The 21,802-nt window shown below is 40.9% G+C and overlaps 1 protein-coding gene across 1 annotated transcript in view; it reads right to left on the bottom strand.

The window, feature by feature from the left end:
* Window positions 1-21,802, bottom strand: part of LOC126470880 (mitogen-activated protein kinase kinase kinase 1-like) — a 177,329-nt gene that overhangs the window by 83,321 nt on the left and 72,206 nt on the right. Inside the window, exon 9 of the mRNA XM_050098902.1 lies at window positions 10,868-10,969. Within this exon, the coding sequence (XP_049954859.1) occupies window positions 10,868-10,969 (102 nt within the window). The remainder of the gene's footprint in view (window positions 1-10,867; window positions 10,970-21,802) is intronic.

Raw genomic sequence — 21,802 nt, 5'->3', positions numbered from 1 at the left:
TGTATTAAAAATAAGTAAAAAATAGCCATTAGAAATATTGTAACTTTATGCCTCAATAACTTTGCACCCTGATGAAACAACTGATCTTTACGAGGTCTTATAAGAACTGTTCAACAAAGGAATTCACACTATAGGATAGTAGTGACTTTAATGCAAAAGTGGCAACAAAGTTGACAAACGTCTCTTCAGTAATGAACTTCAGATTCACTACCAGGAACGGTACAAAAACACACACACACACACACACACACACACACACTCACTCTCTCTCTCTCTCTCTCTCTCTCTCTCTCTCTCTCTCTCTACGGGAAGTCACTGAGAAGAACTGAATATACTCAGGTGATCAAAATAAAATAACTGAAGTTGATGTACAATTGCCAAGGAATGGAGAAAAACAATCAGTAGGTACATGTTGTATAGACACAAAATAATGGTCTAGAAATGTTTCCTTACCTAACTTATATGTTGATTATCAAATAGTAGAGCAAAGCAGGGTAGTCACCGCCCAAAGAACAATGTTCACACATGGTCACGGAACACATTTAATTACCAACTAAGCAAGTACTAAGAAACACATGAAATAGTCACAAAATCCATAAGTTCTGAAAAAAGTCACTCACTGTGGTGGTTGGGCTTTAGACACAGTGCTGTAGAAAAGACAGATGCTGTACAAGGTGATACTCTCGTCCGGAAGTTTCACCAGCACAACAATATTCCAACGTAGAGCTTGGAATTAATAATCCCCAGCAGAAGACGCAGCACGAAACACCATTTACATGCCCAGCTGTGAAGCTGGGGTAGAGACGGTGCAGCATGGGTGTCTCTCAAAACTTTAAGGTACGTGTTGCAACATGGCATGTCCATAGTAGTGTGAGCGCAGAGCAGGAACTGATATTGATGCTGCGAGGATAAGAAGGAGAGTGGGTGAGGCTAGGTCGGCGGAAGTCTTCCTATGGACTGAGCTATTGTTCTTTACCAGTAGCCAACCACCATATTATGCAGGTATATGGTCACACAGCAGGGTCAACAGCTTGGGACGGAAGTAGCTTGTGAAGGGGGAAATTCGCTGCTTTAGCAGATGCCCGGTGCGAACTATGGATGTACAGAACTGCTAAGATAGCTTTGCGGCAAAAGGCCCCCACAACGCCAATTAAACTGCAGGCAGAACCAATAAATTTAGCTGTCATTAAAGTATATACGCCAACATCTGGACATAGTGATGATGAAATAAAAGAAGTGTATGAACAACTTCAGAAAGTTCTGCAATGTGTGGAAGACAGAGAGAATGTGGTGACTGGGATGCTGTGGTATGAGACACATTTAAAGCTGAAGCTGAAACAACAGGAGAGTAAAGATTGTGAACTCCAAATAAATGACTTTTTGACTTTAGCACAAATACATAATTTCAGAATTATCCAAGAAAATATCATACGATTGGAACCAGGGAATACAAGACACTATCAAGCTGACAATATTATGGCCAGAAAGAGACAAAGACACTGAATCAAACAAAGTAAGTTTTATCCTGGAGCTGATGCATGCAATAACTACAACTTAGTTACAATGTACTATAAAATGGAAATTTTAAAAAAAATCTGAGAGGTGGGCAATAGATAAATTAAATACAACATGTAGCAGAGAAAACTTCAGAAATTCAGTGAAGTTGCATCTGAATGACAATGTAGGTCAAACAACAAACCACTATTGGGCAAATGTGGAAAAGGCAATAATAACTGCAATAAATGCCACAATTGGTCTCTCAGAAAACAAAGCCAAGGAACCATGGGTGAGTGATCACATAATAGCATTAATAGAACAAAGAAAAAAATGCAAAGGGGAAAATAAATCTGAAAGCAACAAACTAAGGAACTTGGTTAACAGGGAAAGGAAAGAAAGAAAGAAAGAAAGAGAGAGAGAAAGAAAACAAAAGAATAGAGCAGAAACACAAAAGGCACATAAACCTGTAAGAACACAGAAACAACACAGTAACTCAATTCGATCTAAGGAGGGAAGGATTATTATTGAAAATGAGGATGTAGCTAACAAACAGTAAACTAATTTAAAAAGTTGTGGGGGGGGAGCAACAATAAATAAATGAAATAGAAGAATAAAACTTAGAGCACATGGATATGGGGACTGTATGTTTTAATCAATGATCTACATGAAACTGGTATTATCCCAGAAGACTTCAAGGAAAGTATCATGATCCTCACTTCATACAGGCGGTTGGCAGAGTTGGTGAAGGCAGAAAGCCTTGCTTGCAGGATGGAATCAGAGCTAAATATTTGTAGTGTCGTTCCCAGAACCGATCGTGGTCCTCTGGTTTGGAGCCGAGTGGAAGGCTTAAACCAGAGGCTCAGACGATTCTGCAGAGATCTGGGGTGCAAATTTCTCGACCTCCGCTATCAGGTGGAGAAATGTAGGGTCCCTCTGAATAGGTCAGGCATGCCCTACATGCAGGAAGTGGCTACAAGGGTAGCGGAGTACGCGTGGAGTGCACATTTGGGTTTTTTAGGTTAGAGAATTCCCTCCGTAGGCCCGACAAGACGCCTCCTAAGACGCGACAAGGTAGCAGTAGGCGAAACACTACAGGGAATGAGTGGTAAAAGTAAACTGCAGGAGTGTCTATAGAAAGGTCCCAGAACTGCTCTCATTAATAAACGGTCACAATGCCGACATAATACTAGGGACGCAAAGTTGGCTGAAACCAGATGTAAACAGCAATGAAATTCTAAATTCAGATTGGAATGTATACCGCAGAGACAGGCTGGACAATGAAGGGAGGGCATATTTATAGCGCTAAAATGTGCAATAGTATGGAAGGAAATTGATGGAGATCTGAAATGTGAAATAATTTGGGCGAAGGTCACTGTTAAAGCAGGCTCAAACATGGTAATTGGATGTCTCTATAGGCCCCCTGGCTCAGCAGCTGTCGTGGCAGAACACCTGAAGGAAAATTTGAAAAATATTTCGAGTAGATTTCCCGACCATGTTATAGTTTTGGGTGGAGGTTTTAATTTACCAGATACAGACTGAGAGGCTCAAATGTTTATAACGGATGGCAGGGACAAAGAATCCAGTGAAATTTTTTTATGTGCATTATCTGAAAACTACCTTGAGCAGTTAAACAGAGAATCCACTAGTGGCGATAACATATTAGACCTTCTCGTGACAAACAGACCCGAACTATTTGAAACAGTTAATGCGGAACAGGGAATCAGCGATCACAAAGCGGTTACAGCATTGGTGATTTCAGCCATAAATAGAAATATTAAAAAACGTAGGAAGATTTTTCTGTTTAGCAAAAGTGAAACAAAGCAGATTACAGAGTACTCGACGGCTCAACACAAAAGTTTTATCTCAAGTACAGATAGTGTTGAGGATCAGTGGACAAAGTTCAAAACCATCGTACAATATGCATTAGATGGGTATGTGCCAAGCAAGATTGTAAGAGATGGAAAAGAGCCACTGTGGTACAACAACCGAGTTAGAAAACTGCTACGGAAGCAAAGGGAACTTCACAGCAAACATAAACATAGCGAAAACTTTGCAGACAAACAAAAATTACACGAAATGAAATGTAGTGTGAGGAGGGCTATGCAAGAGGCGTTCAAAGAATTCAAAAGTAAAGTTCTATGTAGTACCTTGGCAGAAAATCCTAAGAAATTTTGGTCTTATGTCAAAGCGGTAGATGGATCACAACAAAATGTCCAGACACTCTGTGACCAAAATGGCACTAAACAGAGGATGACAGACTAAAGGCCGAAATACTAAATGTCTTTTTTCAAAGTTGTTTCACAGAGGAGGACTGCACTGTAGTTCCTTCTCTAGATTGTCGCACAGATTTCAAAATGGTAGATATCGAAAGATATGACAGAGGGATAGAAAAACAATTAAAATCGCTGAAAAGAGGAAAGGCTGCTGGACCTGATGGGATACCAGTTCGATTTTACACAGAGTACGCGAAGGAACTTGCCCCCCCCCCCCCTTCTTTCAGAGGTGCACCGTGTCTCTAGAAGAGCGTAGCGTTTCAAAAGATTGGAAAAGGGCACAGGTCATCCCCGTTTTTAAGAAGGGACGTTGAACAGATGTGCAGAACTATAGGTCTATATCTCTAACGTCGATCAGTTGTAGAATTTTGGAACATATATTATGTTTGAGTATAATGACTTTTCTGGAGACTACTCTGTAGGAATCAGCATGGGTTTTGAAAAAGACGATCGTGTGAAACCCAGCTCGCGCTATTCGTCTACGAGACTCAGAGGGCCATAGACACGGGTTCCCAGGAAGATGCCGTGTTTCTTGACTTCCACAAGGTGTTCGATACAGTTCCCCACAGTCGTTTGATTAACAAATGGACTATCAGACCAATTGTGAATTGTGTTATTGGATTGAAGAGTTCCTAGATAACAGAACATAGCATGTCATTCTCAATGGAGAGAAGTCTTCTGAAGTAAGAGCAATTTCAGGTGTGATGCAGGGGAGTGTCGTAGGACCGTTGCTATTCACAATATATATAAATGACCTTGTGGATAACATCGGAAGGTCACTGAGCCTTTTTGCAAATGATGCTGTAATATATTGAGAGATTGTAACAATGGAAAATTGTACTGAAATGCAGGAGGATCTGCAACGAATTGATGCATGGTGCAGGGAATGGCAATTGAATCTCAGTGTAGACAAGTGTAATGTGCTGCGAATACATAGAAAGAAAGATCCTTTATCATTTAGCTACAATATAGCAGGAAGCAGTTAATTCCATAAATTATCCAGGAGTAGGCATTAGGAGTGATTTAAAATGGAATGACATGCCTTCACCGAGGAGTCAAGCAGTATATTGCTCCCTCTTACGTACATCTCGGGAAGAGACCACGAGGATAAAATCAGAGAGATTAGAGTCCACACAGAGGCATACCGACAATCTTTTTTTCCACGAACAATACGAGACTGGAATAGAAAAGAGAACCGATAGAGGTACTCAAGGTACCCTCCGCCACACACCGTCAGGTGGCTTGCGGAGTATGGATGTAGATGTAGATGTAGATAATGATTCCAAAGAAGAACAAAGCAGCTACAGGTGAAGGCCACAGAACTTTGAACATTTTAAGTCACACTTTGAAAATATTAACAAGAATAATACAGACACATTAAGAATAAAATTGACGCCAATCTAACTGAAAACCAATTTGGCTTCAGTGAAGGCAGGGGCACAAGAGAAGCTATCCTCTGCCTTTGCTGTATAACTGAAGAAATCTTTAGGGTCAACAGAAATATAGAAATATATACACAGCTTTCATTAACACTGTCAACTGGAACCAACTAATGGATATGCCAAAAATTGATTAGACTTAGACTATAGAGACAGCAGAATACTTACAGAGCTGTACAAATAACAAACAGCAATAGTAAAGATAAAAAAAATATCGAAAATAAGGTAGAATTCTAGAAAATGTTAGACAAGGATGCATTCAGTCTACACCCCTATTCAACATCTACATAGAACACGCAATAAATAAGTGCAAAAAATACTGTACAGCTATCAGAATAAAAAGAGAAAGAAAACAAATGTTTAGGTTTACAGATGACATAGCTGTTACAGTTCCAGATGAAAGAAATCTCCACAGAACCGTAGAAGTTATAAATGCACTACTAATGGATGGGTACAAATTGGAACTCAAGAAGACAGAAATACTTGTGTTCTCAAAAGAATTAGTAGAAATAAACATTGAAATTAAAGGGGAAAAAATAAAACAAACAAGAACTCTGTCTGTGGTAGTAATGGGTGGATTTGCTCAAAGAGAGCTTTACCCCAGATGGTGACCAATCCATCGTTGTCAAAAACCTCAGTGAGCCAATGGATTCTGGGAACCTCACACCAACATGTGACAGATTGCAAAGTAAGTAACTCAATCCTCAAAATTTGAAAATTGAAACACCTTACATATACCCTGTTCAAACAGAAAATCATTATAACAGTGCTACATGAGACGAGAGACATAGATGAAGCAGCATTTGAATCAGAAGGATTTCATATTCTGAAGGAAAAACCTGGAAAGAGAGCACTGAAGAATGAACCTCAACTCAGTGCAGACTTTATAATCAGTAAAAAAAATCCTGGGAAACATCACGAACTTCAGCTCCAAAAACAGTAGGCTCCCCACACTTACCTTTAGGGGAGTAAATAACACACACACTATGGTCAATATACATGCTCCCACCAATCAGATTAACAGAAGAGATCCACAGAAAGTAGAAAAATTCCGAGAAGACCTGGGGGAGACACAATCCAAGATTCCAACCATTATGTTATTCTACTTCTTGGAGACTTCAACACTCAACTTGGCAAAGAAAGAAAATTCAGGATCATCATTGGGTACCATCCAGCTCACAACAGCACTAACCAGAAAGGCAAATAACTAGTAGAAATTTGTAATAGTTTTGATCTCATAACGAAATCAACAGCATTTAAACATCTTCCAAGAAACTCTCGACTAGGAGAGTTCCAGATGTAGCAATAGCGATATATGCAGAGAAGGAAATTCGAAATTTCAAAGTCCTCAAGGGTGCAAACTTAAGATTCAGACCACTTTCTTTCCAAAATTAAGGTCAAAATTTACCAAGAGCCCATCAAACTAAAAACATTAGCCATATTGTGAAGTTTCATACAGAGACACTTAGAACTAGCAAAGACTTTAAGATGAGGTTGAATCAGAAGTATCATCAAGGATGAGAACAGTTGAAAGATGCTCTCATTGACAATATGAAGCAAGCAGTTCACCTGGAGAACAGGAAGAAACACGAGTGGTGGTCGGCAGAAGGAGATAAGGCAGTCAAAGAGTGCTGGAAAGCATGGGTTGATTGCTGCTCTCACAAAATGGCAGAAAATCTAAAGAACTTCAGCAAGTAAGGAAAAACACTCCAAAAATTATTTATATCTATATAGATACTCTGCAAGCCACCGTACGGTGCATGGCGGAGGGTACCCGTACCACTACTAGTCATTATCAGCAATGTCAAGAGAAAATATGAGAAAGAAAACTTAACTCAAACACAAGAGCGCTTCCGAAACAACGATACATGAGTCTTCTATAGAACATTCAAGACTAATGAAAGTGGATACAACACCCCAAACCTTAGCTTTAAGAAGAAAGAAGGAAATGCACTGTATGGAGATATGAGGAACAGTCAGATCTTGGCCAAGTATTTTGAAGAGCTCCTTAAAAGTGAAGCACTATCGGAGACAAATCCTGAGTCAGAAATACCAACTGTAACAGAGGATAAGAGCATCATACATACCTTGAAGAATAATAACGCTCCTGGGGGAGATGGGATCATTGCAGAACTCTTGAAGTATGCAAATGAGAATATGAAGATTGAACTGACACATATTATAAGTAAAATTAGGGAAGAAGAGCAGCTTCCAGAAGGGTGGATGTCGGCACTAATACATCCTATACATAAAAAAGGAGATACATCGGAACCTGGGAGCTGTAAAGGAATAGTGATAATACCAGTGGCCTTACAGCAGTATTCTTGAAAGCATTGCAGCAAAGAGTGTGTGTGTGTGTGTGTGTGTGTGGGGGGGGGGGGGGGGGGGGACTACATTCCCAAGCTAATGAATACCGAGGAGGTTTCAGAAAAGAGAGATCATATGCAGGACAAATTTTGAATCTGAAACTGGTATCCGCATATCAAAAACAGGCAAACACAAATTTCATGCTTACATTTGCAGTACACAGATGAACACTGTTCAAATTTTAGAGGAGATGAGTTTGAATAGAAAATCCAGTGAACTGACTGAACAGATGTTAAGCAGTACAATGCCCAAGGTCAAGTTCAGAGGAAAGCTTTTCAGAGACAGCCTTTCCCTTTTGCTCTTTAACTGTGGACTTAACAAGGTGATTATGGAAGACTCACAAGAAATGAAAGGAGTGGGTGAAACATGACTGAGGTGCAAGAAGACAAGGAATATGGGTAGACTGCCAAGCATTTACAGATGATATTGTGATATTAGGAATCATTAGAAGAGGTCATTAACCAAACCACGCAACTACAGAGACAAGCAACTAGAGCAGGTCTACATCTCTCTATCAAGAAGGTACAGCACATGACAAACATCAAGACCATTCCTAGATAGCTGACAATAGAAGGAGGGAAAATTCAGAAGGTAGAGAGATTTAAATATCTGTGAGAATGGATAGAAACTGGGCCAACAGAAAAGGAAGCAATGGGAGCATGAATAAACAAAATGAATTTAGCATAGAAACTAAATATGAGCATCTACAAGAAGCAGAATATTTTTATTAATGCAAAACTGAGACATTACCACACAGTGATCTGCCCTGAAGCCAGAAACTCTCAACCTTGTAAGAAAAGAGGTACCTAAAAAGACTAGAATTGGTGGAACAAAAGAGTCTCAGGAGGATATTGGGACCTTGAGGAACAGAAAAAGTTCAGTTAAGAAGAAGAGTGAACCAATAACTGTATACCAAGACAGAAATAGTCTTGGATATCATCAGAAAATGAAGGAGTGTCTTCTTCAAACACATCCTTAAACTGGACCAGGAAAGGTTAACATAGCAAATAATACAGTTTCTCTCTGTATGTCCATCTTTTCAGAGATGGCTGCAGGACTTGGCTGTTCGCTACAGGATGTCAAATTAAACACCTTTCAGCCATCTAATTTTCAAACTTGTATTATATGGTTACCAGTTTCAGCAGTTTACTATGCCATCTTCAGGCCCTGTGTACAGACAACAATGGTACCAGTATGAAACAGATAACCAAAAAATGGGGGCGATGCAAGTCTTATATACAGTGGCAATATGTATGAACATAACAATACCAACCAGTATAGGAAATTACACAAAGTTACAGATGAATTAAGGAATAAAATAAGAGAACAGTTGCACACTGTATTAACTTAAACTAGTAAGCAAAGTATATACATCATATAATTGTGAAAAAGAAACCTACCTAAACGGAGGTCAATACTTCATGTTATGCACAGATAATAATGTTGTAATGTTAATGCAATGCCCGTGAAACAACTGGAGTAAAGCAATGTAGTCATATATTGATGAGTAGACTGGACATAAAATATTTGATTACATGCTGTCAGGTATTAGTAAAACACATACCACTTACTGGAGGTCAACCCCATAAATATTTGTATCGCCATGTTCCATATACTACTAATAACTAATAAAAGGAGAATATGTAATAAGTCTGCTGGTAAGCAGGCATGTGGCTAGGCAATATACTAAAACATATGCTACAAAGTAAGCCTAAAGAAGAGAAATTCATTACAATCGGAACAACCAAAGGTGTGCATCTCTAAAAGAAAAAAGATAGTATGTCCTACAACAGAAAAACCGCTGGAATGTATGTGCCAGAGTATACAATACAATGAGTAATATGTAAGTTAGTACCTTTGTTATTACATAGTTAATTGAGAATGTGGACATCAAGGAATATACCAGAACCCTGCGTCAGGTATCATCAAGGCAGTAGAGGTTCAGGCGTGCAATTTGAATAAACACCCATGTCAACTAATAAAACTAGTAGTAACGTGAAAACGAGGACACATTATGTAACATGAAAACAATATAAAGAGGGAAGAACTCACAACACTAATGCCATAACGGCAACCAACATAGTGTAGCAACCATTGTTGTTACATGTCAAAAAATGAAGGTAAGCAAGTAAGTAGGTTAAGGCAACGTCACCTAGGACTTGTGAAAAAACTAGGAAGTTGGAAAAGGAAGCTTAACCTTCTGAATGTAAGTCCACTGTTTCAAGTACTACACCATCTTGCTTGTACTGACATTGCACATTTCAGAAAATGTACTGAAACTCTAACAAACAAGTGGGAATATTTTGTTTGAACATAAACACATACAATATACTCTGACATATTATGAACACTGGTACAATGCTCTTACACTATCTGACCAAATAATAGTAATTGTCCCATCAATTTATGCCTGAATTGTGACCTTTTGTACTTGAGCCACTTTTCTTTCCTTAAATTTGTCGTTGGTTTTTAGGTACCGTCTATTACATGTGTGACCCTGAGGTTGGGTATAGCCCCACTTTGATTGTAATTATACTGTCAGAAACTGGGAAACGTTCATAGTGTGTGTGACAATAACCTTTGACATCCTGCACTGAAGCTACCCATCTGGCATAGATTGAGTGTCAACTGACAGACACCAGTATTTCCTTCCAGGTGACAGTCATGGTTACAAAAGTTCTCAATTTTGTCACCAAAAGTTAAATTGTTTACAACAGCGCCAAATCAGAGCCCTCCACAAGAGTAACCAATCCATCTACTGAGGCTTAATTAGTTACTTATCACCCTGCCACATGATTTCACATTGGTGGGATGACAGACATAATCTATTTCAAATTGTAATTATTTGCTAAACAATACTTACAACATGTAGCAATGTCTGCAACATTTCCTACAATATTGTAGCACTAATTTGCATCTATGGTAAGCTATTAAATCTCTCAGTGTTCATGCCATCTGATATGAAATGTTATATCATGTTTTCCATAAATCAATAAGAAGAGCTATGGAACCAAATTTCTGATCCACCATGGTCTACTAAATTTTCAATATATCACCTAACTATTAATTCCATGACAGTTATACCATACATGACTATTAGCTGACAACTTCCATGACACAAATTACAACAAATTACAACAAATGACAGCTGATTTTTAAATACAAAGTAACTGGATGAAATGTTCTTCGTTGGTAAAAGATGATCACAGAAAAATACAGAAAAGTTACTGTGTTACCATTTTAACAATAACTAGTAAATAACTATATAACAGATGGGTTGTGATGTCTAACCAGTGATGGAAGGCTGGGAGACAGCTGGTGCACAAAGCTCTGTCGCCAGCTCGCAGGTGGAGTTCGGCAGCGCTTAGGTTGTACTGCTACATGGCCTGGTGCCTGAAACAGCAGATTATATGCTGAATTTAGATTAAAAGAATGAAAGTATTTTCTGTCAGAAAATCAGCCCTCTTTATCAAAAAACACTTCACTTAACTGAAAGCACTTTCATACAAAAATAACTTTTCATCATTAAACACACAGAAACAAAGCATACCTTAATTAACCTAAAGCAATTTTGATGCAGTAAGAACCTACATAGGTTGCAGGACAACAAGTATTGCTTCAGCATATGGCATACATTCGGGGTTATATTTATTAAACATGGTTGTATACATTCCTCCCAACTGAAAAGTTAAACAGAGACATTTCTTGTAAGATTTCAAGGTCACCATCACACCTAATGGCAGTAACTAAACTTATGGCAGTGGACATTGTTACACTACAAACACTATGACCACATGTTACAAACTGATACTCCAGTGTATCCAAGTCTGTAGGACAATGTGATTTAAATTTCATGCTTATGCAAGCTTGTTTTTCATAGATAGAAATGCTATTCCCACAGATGAAAAATGGTTTGAGAACATGATGACTATTGGGTGTGTTTAACCCTTTCACTGCTACAGATGCGCTCTTAGCACTCTGTGCAAAGGTAGCTATTTTTACGGCTGTACTGCTTGCAATTTAACGATCACAAACTCATGAGATGAAACTTATTTAATAACTCATTTATAGTAAGTCAAACTACGAATCTAAGCTAATATACTGCAAAGAATTCCCACTAAACACTAAGTATTGAAATACGTGAAAATGTCCAAACAACGTTATCACTAAACTAATAAGTCTGGTGGTAAGCAGGCATGTGCCTAGCATATCTTGGATATGATGGGAAGACATGTACTTTCATACCACCTTTATACAGCAGTCCTCATGAACTGAGACAGCATGCATTTCAGGCATGGCTAGAAATTCTTAAGATGACATTCGAAGGCTGCTTCCACACCACAGCCTATATAAGAGTATATTCAACAACTCTAACTGATGCTGATGATGGATGTCACTTCCAAATGGAATGAAAGTTCTCCATTCAACAAAGAACTGAATTTCTTTTCATTATCCATCATACTTACTGTGCTACATCAAATTAAGTAAAACATTACACAAAATTTTAGAGAGTTCACAGAGTTAAAAACATATTGTGTAAACTTTGTATACAGTTGATTTTAGCTGATACACTGCAGCGAATGAAATGTACATAAGATATCATGATTTTATTTAAAATTGACAGCCGAAGGATATCTCATTTTTTTCTCGTGTTACCGGGTTTTATACCTGAAGGATGGTTACGTGCGATGACACCTTTTACATCCTTACACATCAAAAATCATGTGGTCATAACAACTGCCATATCTCACAAACAATTTAAAATATCCAAATGAGGTTTTTGAAAAAGATAACATGCAATGAGGCACATATGTTGAATGATAAATATTCGAAATTATTTATTCACCGACATATAGAAGCATCTCATCTGCACCAGTTAAAGGTCAGCCAGTGGCTCGAGACACATCCAGAATTCAATAGCACTGTAGGAAAATCCAAGCGGCACATGTATACACATCCCCAACACCTACAGAACAGCATAGCAGGATATGTTTACACACCCGCAGCAGCAAAAGGGTTAATGTTACTGGAACTTTTCAGATGGAGATCACTACACAGCCTGACCAGTGGATGTGCACATGTGACTTATCACATGTACAATGTGCATGAGAGCATCATATCGACAGATTTAGCAGACAGTTGGCTCTAGTGAAATGATTTCAAGATGAGTAGTGATGAGATGGACTCAGAATAAAAGTATCACAAGAAGAGTGAGCACCGGTCCTTCCAGAAGGACTCCACCACATGAAGATCATAGGAGTGTTCAACTGGCTCTGATGTATACATGGATGACAACAGCAAAAATCAAGCCAATGGTTACAGACAGTGTCACCAAGAACCATTTGGAACAGATTACTAGAAGATGGCTTGTGATTTCACATTGCCATGTGTCATTTACCACTGATATTACAGAACAGAGTCTTGCAAGGTGTAGAACCGGAGTCAACTGGAACACCGAGCGGCATTTTGTGGTGTTCAGCAATGAGTCTCACTTTTGTCCGTGGCAGTCAGATCAACACCGATCTATGCGTAAACAGAGAGCAGCAGCAGCAATTCTCAAAATCCATACCCCTCTAACTCCTGGGAACATTACATGGAGAGCTATTGCAAATGAAAACAGGAATTATTTGATAATTGCAGAAGGGAGGTTGAACACTCAACAAATAGCCCTTTTGTTACACCTTTCATGACCAGCTTACCAAATGGCATATTCCAGCAGGATAATACAGGACCCCTCACTGCAGATCACATTACACACTCCTTGAGGAATGGACGGATCCTTGACTGGCCAGCTCAGTCTCTCAATTTGCCACCCACAAAAGCATATCTTGGATGTGATGGGAATACATGTACTTTCATACCACTTTTATACAGCAGTCCTCATGAACTGACACAGCACGCATTTCGCGCATGGCTAGAAATTCTTAAGATGACATTCGAAGGCTGCTTCCACACCACAACCTATATAAGAGTATATTCAACAACTCTAACTGATGCTGAAGATGGATATCACTTCCAAATGGAATGAAAGTTCAATTATTTAATACCCACTATGCGATGAACGTCTCTACAAAGTCGGATAAGTATCAGACTGGTCCTTCATAGTGTGACACTTTTGATTTTCGGCACTGCACAATAAGCACAGTTTCTGGTACTAGAGAACTTGTGGCACTGAGTAGTTCTTACTACAAAAACTGGAAGTACTCCAAACTTAAATTCAGTTAATGGAGGCTGTGCTCACCTATATCAGATATATTTTTGAAATAAAAATATATTTATAAAACTGCTTCTGCACAGACATGAGTTATTAAGTATCTTTCAGTAGGGTATATCTGTTTTAGTATTTTTATCCATCAATTCTATTTAAACTGTAATTCATGAGAAACGTGGTCAACACAGTAGAAGCATTGTGATTTCTCACTGTAAAAATAGTATAGCATGAAATGCTAGGGTGTCATCATTCTGAGTGTTAAACAGAACACATATGATACCCAAGAAATCAGTACTAGTTGCAAAATACTAAATGAACCATTCATTCAGTCTAAGTAGCTCACGAAATAGAGCCTTCGCCCTCATCTGAATTAAAATGTGGTAAAATTGTTGAATGAAAATAAAATTACTAACTCCTAAACTGCATTCACTGGAATTAACACAAGTAATCTACAAAAATAAATTAATTAAAAAAATTTAAAAAAAAGAACTCTCAGGATGTAAATAATATAAAATAATTACAGTGACCACAAAATGTAAAATGTGTTGTTTGGACTGGATAATGTCAAATTACGTACAGTATTTATACTCTGAAGTAACATATGTTCAACACTGGCACCTCTAAACAGAGAAAAATGTAGGAAATATCTATCTGTACTTAAAAAAAATAGCTTGTTGCTACAGCGACTGGAATCTGACAAGACCAAGAACAACTCGAGAACCAGTAGAAACAGGCTGACAAGCTGATGGTGATACAGCGAGTCACCTGAGAGTAAACAGATGGATAACAACAAAGAACAGGCCTACTGTCTGAGGACCTATCAGCAAATCGCCCGAGAGTAAACAGATGGACAACAACAAAAAACAGCGCACAACATGTTTCTCTGTTTAAGAGGGTTAATCTCACATTTTTGTAAGTGTCTAACACAACAGTTGCCCACTGAACAGCCAGCTACGCAGCTCTTTAACACATCTGCATCTACTGGTGACACGTCAGGAGGGTGGCAAGCTGCATGTCTACGATTGCCTGCTTTTATAGTTCACTTCTTCAGTTGGTCTAGCTAGAATGGGTAGGATGTGTGTATGGTGTATGCAGACGCAGGAGGAGCTGGCCTCAGTTCATGAACAGCTGAACATGCTGTTGGCAGTTACCTTCAGGCCGCTGCCTTGGGGTGTACTGATGGCAGAGAATCTAGTGTGTTGCATGGGACACGTCAGGCTCGAATGGGTCAAAAAAATGGTTCAAATGGCTCTGAGCACTATGGGACTTAACATCTATGGTCATCAGCCCCCTAGAACTTAGAACTACTTAAACCTAACTAACCCAAGGACATCACACAACACCCAGTCATCACAAGGCAGAGAAAATCCCTGACCCCGCCGGGAATCGAACCTGGGAACCCGGGCTTGGGAAGCGAGAACGCTACCGCACGACCACGAGCTGCGGACACACGTCAGGCATCACTGATTTTGCCCACAGCTCTCATTCCAAGGCACCTCCTAGTGCACACAACGTGGTGGATCCGTCCTCATAGCAGGTTGAGTGGTGGGTGGTACCCGTTCGCATCGCTCGAGGCGGAAGGCCAATGTGGACACTTGTTGCCTGGCCTCACCCATTCATCCTGTGAGTGGAGTGAAGAGGTGGCCACTCCCTCAGCAGGGTCTGCGCAGGCACACGGAGAGGGGTTTACTGGTTACTGCGAGCTCTAATGTTAGTCGCGTTATGGAGCCCCTTAGGCAGATACCGTTCACGGCTGGAAAGAAGGCCAATGTTCACTTGGAATGTGTGCCAGGGGACCTCAATCGAGATGTGGAGGTGGCGTTGCCAGTGGCTATCGAGCGTGCAGGGTGCTATTGTCTGCAAGTTGTGGCTCACGTCGGCACCAACGACGCCTGTCGCATGCGTTTGAGACCATTCTCAGTTCGTACAGGCAGTGGCGGAGGTGGTGAAGACTGCTGGCCTCGCCTACGGGGTGCAAGCAGAGCTTGCAATTTGCAGCATTGTTCCCAGAGTTGATTGGGGCCCTTTGGTTTAGAGCCGACTGGAGGGTCTAAACCAAAGGCTTTGTCGACTCTGTGATGGTCTTGGCTGCAGATTTCTGGACCTGCGTTACCGTGTGGGGATTTGTAGGACTCCCCTTGATAGGTCAGGTGTGCACTACACAACACAGTAGCAGAGTACTCAGCTAGCAGAGCTCTTGTGGAGTGCACATGAGGGATTTTTAGACTGGGTGCTATTTTGAGATGCTCTGATGAACACTCGCCAGTCGATTCACAGCAAGGGAAATTAAACGGTGTTCAGAATAAAAACACTCTGACTGTCACAATTTTATCAGTAAACTGTCAAAGTATTCATAACAAAGTTCCTGAATTTACTGCCTTTCAGGAAAGTTCTCATGCTCAAATTATTCTTGGGACTGAGAGCTGGATGAAACCTGAAGTGGAAAGCTCTGAGATATTTAGCAAGTTGTGGAATGTATATCGGAAAGAGAGATTAGAGGAAACAGGAAGGGGAGTTTTCGTTGCAGGTGACAAAAATACTGTCTCTACTGAGGTCGAAGTTGAGTATGACAGTGAAGTCATCTGGTCACATATAACAGATGTAAGTGAAACTATGTAAACTGCTGGGTGTTTTTACTGGCCACCCAATACCACTGTGGCAGTTCTAGAGTCATTCAAAGAAAGTCTATGGTCAATAGCAAGTAAATACTCAGATCATGCAATAAACCCATGCAATAAACCTGCCGAGTATGTACTGGGATGTCTATGGATTCATTGCGGGAGGTACAGACAGACAGCCATGTGAAATTCTTTTCAACATGTTTTCTGAAAATTGTCTTCAGCAACTAACTCGGCAGCCCACATGCAACGGAAATATCTTAGACCTTGCAGCTACAAATAGGCCAGACCTTACCAACAATGGCAGTATAGAAATGGGGATTAGCGATTATGATGTCATTATAGCAACTATGATCACAAAAGTTAATAAATCAGTCAAGAAGGCTAAGGAGAGTGTTTCTGCTAGATAGAGTAGATAAGCAGTTATTAACATCTTACTTAGACAGTGAATTGCCATTACTTAGTACCAGTAGGATGGATGTAGAGGAATTGCGGTCACAGTTTTAGCACATTTTAAACCATGGTCTGGACAGTTACATACCTAGTAGGTGGATAAAGGATAGAAAAGACCCACCAAGGTTTAATAATGAAATTCGTAAGATGCTAAGGAAGCAGGAGCTGTTGCACTTTAGGTTCAAAAGACGACACACAAACGACAGCAAAATCGTTCACGCAGGAGAACCGTACAAACATACCGTCATTTGACCATTGGACAGACTTCTGTAAGGACAACATAGAAATAAGCATGCCTGGCATAGAGAAGCAACTTAAATATTTGAAAACAAATAAATCACCCGGTCCAGATGGAAACCCAGTTCGATTTTACAAAGAGTCCTCTACAGCATTGGCCCGTTACCCAGCTTGCATTTATCGTGAATCTCCTGCCCAGCACAAAGTCCAAAGTCACTGGAAAAAAGCTCAGGTGACACTAGTATACAAGAAAGGTAAAAAGGATGGACCTGTGAAATTACAAACCAATATCCCTAACTTCTGTTTGCTGCAGAATCCTTGAACACATTCTCAGTTCGAATATAATGAACTTTCTTGAGGCTAAGCAGCTTATGTCCACGAATCAGCATGGTTTTATTAAGCATTGCTTGTGCAAAACTCAGCTTGCCCTTTTCTCACCCGATATACTGAAAACCATGAATGAAGGGCTAAAGGCAGATTCAATATTTCTAGATTTCCGGAAAGCATTTGACATGGTGCCCCATTGCATGCTGTTAATGAAGGTACGAGCATATGGACTAAGTTCACAGGTATGTGAGTGGCTCAAAGATTTCTTAAATAATAGAACCCAGTATGTTGTCATCGACGGCGTGTTCATCAGAGACAAGGTTATCATCAGGAGTGCCCAGAGAAGTGTGACAGGACTGCTGTTGTTCTCTATATACATAAATGATTTGGCAGACAGGGTGAGCAGCAGTCTATGGTTGTTTGCAGATGATGCCATAGTGTACGGTAAGGTATCGAAGTTGAGTGACTGTAGGAAGATACAAGACGACTTAGCCAAATTTCCAATTGGTGTAATAAATGGCAGCTAGCCCTAAATGTAGAAAAATGTAGGTCAATGCGGATGAGTAGGAAGAACAAACCTGTAATGTTCGGATACAGTATTATTAGTGTCTTACTTGACACAGTTAAGTAGTTTAAATATCTGGGCATAATGTTGCAAAATGATATGATGTGGAATGAGCACGTGAAAACTGTGGTGGGGAAGGCAAATGGTTGTCTTTGGTTTATTGGGAGAATTTTAGGAAAAGGTGGTTCACCTGCAAAGGAGACTGCATATAGGATGCTATGCAACCTATTTTGAACACTGTTCGAGTGTTTGGGATCTACATCTACATCTACATCCATACTCCGCAAGCCACCTGACGGTGTGTGGCGGAGGGTACTTTGAGTACCTCTATCGGTTCTCCCTTCTATTCCAGTCTCGTATTGTTTGCGGAAAAAAAGATTGTCGGTATTCCTCTGTGTGGGCTCTAATCTCTGGGATTTTATCCTCATGGTCTCTTCGCAAGATGTACGTAGGAGGGAGCAATATACTAATTGACTCCTCGATGAAGGTATGTTCTCGAAACTTCAACAAAAGCCCATACCGAGCTACTGAGCGTCTCTCCTGCAGAGTCTTCCACTGGAGTTTATCTATCATCTCCATAATGCTTTCGTGATTACTAAATGATCCTGTAACGAAGCGCGCTGCTCTCCGTTGGAACTTCTCTATCTCTTCTATCAACCCTATCTGGTATGGATCCCACACTGGTGAGCAATATTCAAGCAGTGGGCGAACAAGTGTACTGTAACCTACTTCCTTTGTTTTCGGATTGCATTTCCTTAGGATTCTTCCAATGACTCTCAGTCTGGCATCTGCTTTACCAACGATCAACTTTATACGATCATTCCATTTTAAATCACACCTAATGCGTACTCCCAGATAATTTATGGAATTAACTGCTTCCAGTTGCTGACCTGCTATATTGCAGCTAAATGATAAGGGATCTTTCTTTCTATATATTCACAGCACATTACACTTGTCTACACTGAGATTCAATTGCCATTCCCTGCATCATGTGTCAATTCGTTGCAGATCCTCCTGCATTTCAGTACAATTTTCAATTGTTACAACCTCTTGATATACTACAGCATCATCTGTAAAAAGCCTCAGTGAACTTCCGATGTTATCCACAAGGTCATTTATGTATATTGTGAATAGCAACGGTCCTACGACACTCCCCTGCGGCACACCTGAAATCACTCTTACTTTGGAAGACTTCTCTCCACTGAGAATGACATGCTGCGTTCTGTTATCTAGGAACTCTTCAAGCCAATCACACAATTGGTCTGATAGTCCATATGCTCTTACGTTGTTCATTAAACGACTGAGGGGAACTGTATCAAACGCCTTGCGGAAGTCAAGAAACACGGCATCTACCTGGGAACCCGTGTCTGTGGCCCTCTGAGTCTCTTCGACGAATAGCGTGAGCTGGGTTTCACATGATCGTCTTTTTCAAAACCCATGCTCATTCCTACAGAGTAGATTTTTAGTCTGCAGAAAAGTCACTATACTCAAACATAATACGTGTTCCAAAATTCTACAACTTTTCGACGTTAGAGATATAGACCAATAGTTCTGCACATCTGTTCGACGTCCATTCTTGAAAATGGGCCCTTTTCCAATCTTTTGAAATGCTACACTCTTCTAGAGACCTACGGTGCACCACTGCAAGAAGGGAGGGGGGGGGGGGGCAAGTTCCTTCGCGTACTCTGTGTAAAATCAAACTGGTATCCCATCAGGTCCAGCGGCCTTTCCTCTTTTGAGTGATTTTAATTGTTTTTCTATCCCTCTGTCATCTATTTCAATATCTACCATTTTGTTATCTGTGCGACAATCTAGAGAAGGAACTACAGTGCAGTCTTCCTCTGTGAAACAGCTTTGGAAAAAGGTCCGATTGAAGGAAGGCGTTTCAGGGGGAGGGCTGCTATATTTGTTACCAGTAGGTTTCAACAAAACTTAAGCGTTACAGAGATGCTTCGGGAACTCAAACTGGAATCCCCAGACGGAAGGCAGCGTTCCTTTCGGGAAACATTATTGAGAAAATTTAGAGAACGCATTTGAAGCTCACTGCCAAACAATGCTGCTCCCGCCAACATACAATGCACGTAAGTACCACGAAAATAAGACATGAGAAATTAGGGCACATATGGAGGTGTACAGACAGTTGTTTTTCCCTTGCTCTAATTGCGAGAGGAACAGGAGGGGAAATGTCAAGTAATGGTACAGAGTACCCTCCGTCACGCTCCTTACGTTGGCTTGCAGAGCATCTATGTAGATGTAGATGGCACAGCAGAATAACAAATGCAACAAGTCAGTCAAGATCAAAAACCTAAGATGCAGTGAATTCAGAGCCAAGGCAACAATGTGTATCAAGATCAATACAATTGCGCAGATAGACGACGACTGACTGCAGAGCTGCTGCACTGCTTGCTTTAAAGGGTATCTGCAATTGTTGATAGGCTGGCATGGCAGGCATGTTATCGTGACAGCACTTGCTGTGGCGACACTATTGCCCGCAGATGTAGCAGCTCTTTCTAGTGTCTCTTATCGAGTACCACGCTTCTGGTAGGTCTTCAAACTTGCCGGGCCGGGGTACAAGATCTCTCCCCCCTGAAATAGGTGCACAGGACTAGAAGCACCCTGGACAATGCCTGAAAAGGTGAGCTGGTGGCACGAGTGGAGTGCTGGCACAGAAACCCACCAGTGGTTGGAAGAAACTGGGGCATATGGCAACATAAAGAGGAAGGGCAGTGTGGGCAATGACAGTGTGGGCAACAATGACCGAGAGGGTAGAGGTTGCACCGAGACCTCCACTTCCATGCTTGCATCCACGGAACCGCCACTGGTGCCCTGGAGTGCAAGTTGTACCGGTGCATTAGGGGATCGAGAAGGGTGGGCATTCCACGTCCCACTAAGCTGTTGAAGGTGGTGCAGTTGGTAGATGGGGACAGAGCTGATTGGTATAATGGCACTCCAAGCCCCTCAGGAGTGACAACCATCGTAAGGTCCTACCAATGGGTGGAAACCATCATAGCTGGCATTCATGACAGTTTCACCACATATGAATTTGCCCGCGTGCCGGATCCATGTTCCTTGGGCCGTGGGGCTAGGAGATGGAGAAGAGTATGTGGTTGCTGGCCACAGAGGAGCTCTGTTGGGCTACAATCGTGGACAGTGGTGGTCTTGTGGGTGACCGACCGCAACTCCTGGTCTTGCGGTAGTGTTCTCGCTTCCCAAGCATGGGGTCCTCGGTTCGATTCCCGGCAGGGTCAGGGATTTTTCCTGCCTCGAGATGATTGGGTGTTGTTGTGTCATTTTCATCATCATCAATAATCCCCACTATGGTTGGAGGAAGGCAATGGCAAACCATCTCCGCAAGGACCTTGCCTAGTATGGCGGTGCAGGTCTCCCGCATTGTATCCTATGCTCCTTGGAGTATGGCACCTCATCATCATGTGGGTGGTCAAAAACACAGTGACTGCAATGGTGCTGGTGGAAGTTCACACCAATTTTAATGTTTGTTGTTTAAACATTAGCACCACAAGCCGTGCTTAGCCATTGGAGGACGAGTGAAATGGGTGCTCGATGTCAATGGAGGTGAAAAACTGTGTGAAAGCTGTCACCAGAGAATTGGGCACCTCTGTCCGTCACAATGGTGCAGGGAAGCTGTTCGATGCTGAGAACCTAGATGTGTGCACTGAGGGTGGTGTCCATGGTGAGGGTCTCTATGCGGACGACATATGGGTAGTTAGAATAAGTGTCCACAACAATGAGCCACACATAACACACAAAGAAGTCAGCAAAGTCCAGATGAATGCGGTCCAAGGTGAGGTGCGAAT

The sequence above is a fragment of the Schistocerca serialis genome, chromosome 3 (genome assembly GCF_023864345.2).
Source record: "Schistocerca serialis cubense isolate TAMUIC-IGC-003099 chromosome 3, iqSchSeri2.2, whole genome shotgun sequence".
In the NCBI taxonomy this organism is placed as follows: domain Eukaryota; kingdom Metazoa; phylum Arthropoda; class Insecta; order Orthoptera; family Acrididae; genus Schistocerca; species Schistocerca serialis.
Note: the sequence above shows the minus strand (reverse complement) of the source record. Positions and strands in the feature narration are given on the sequence as shown.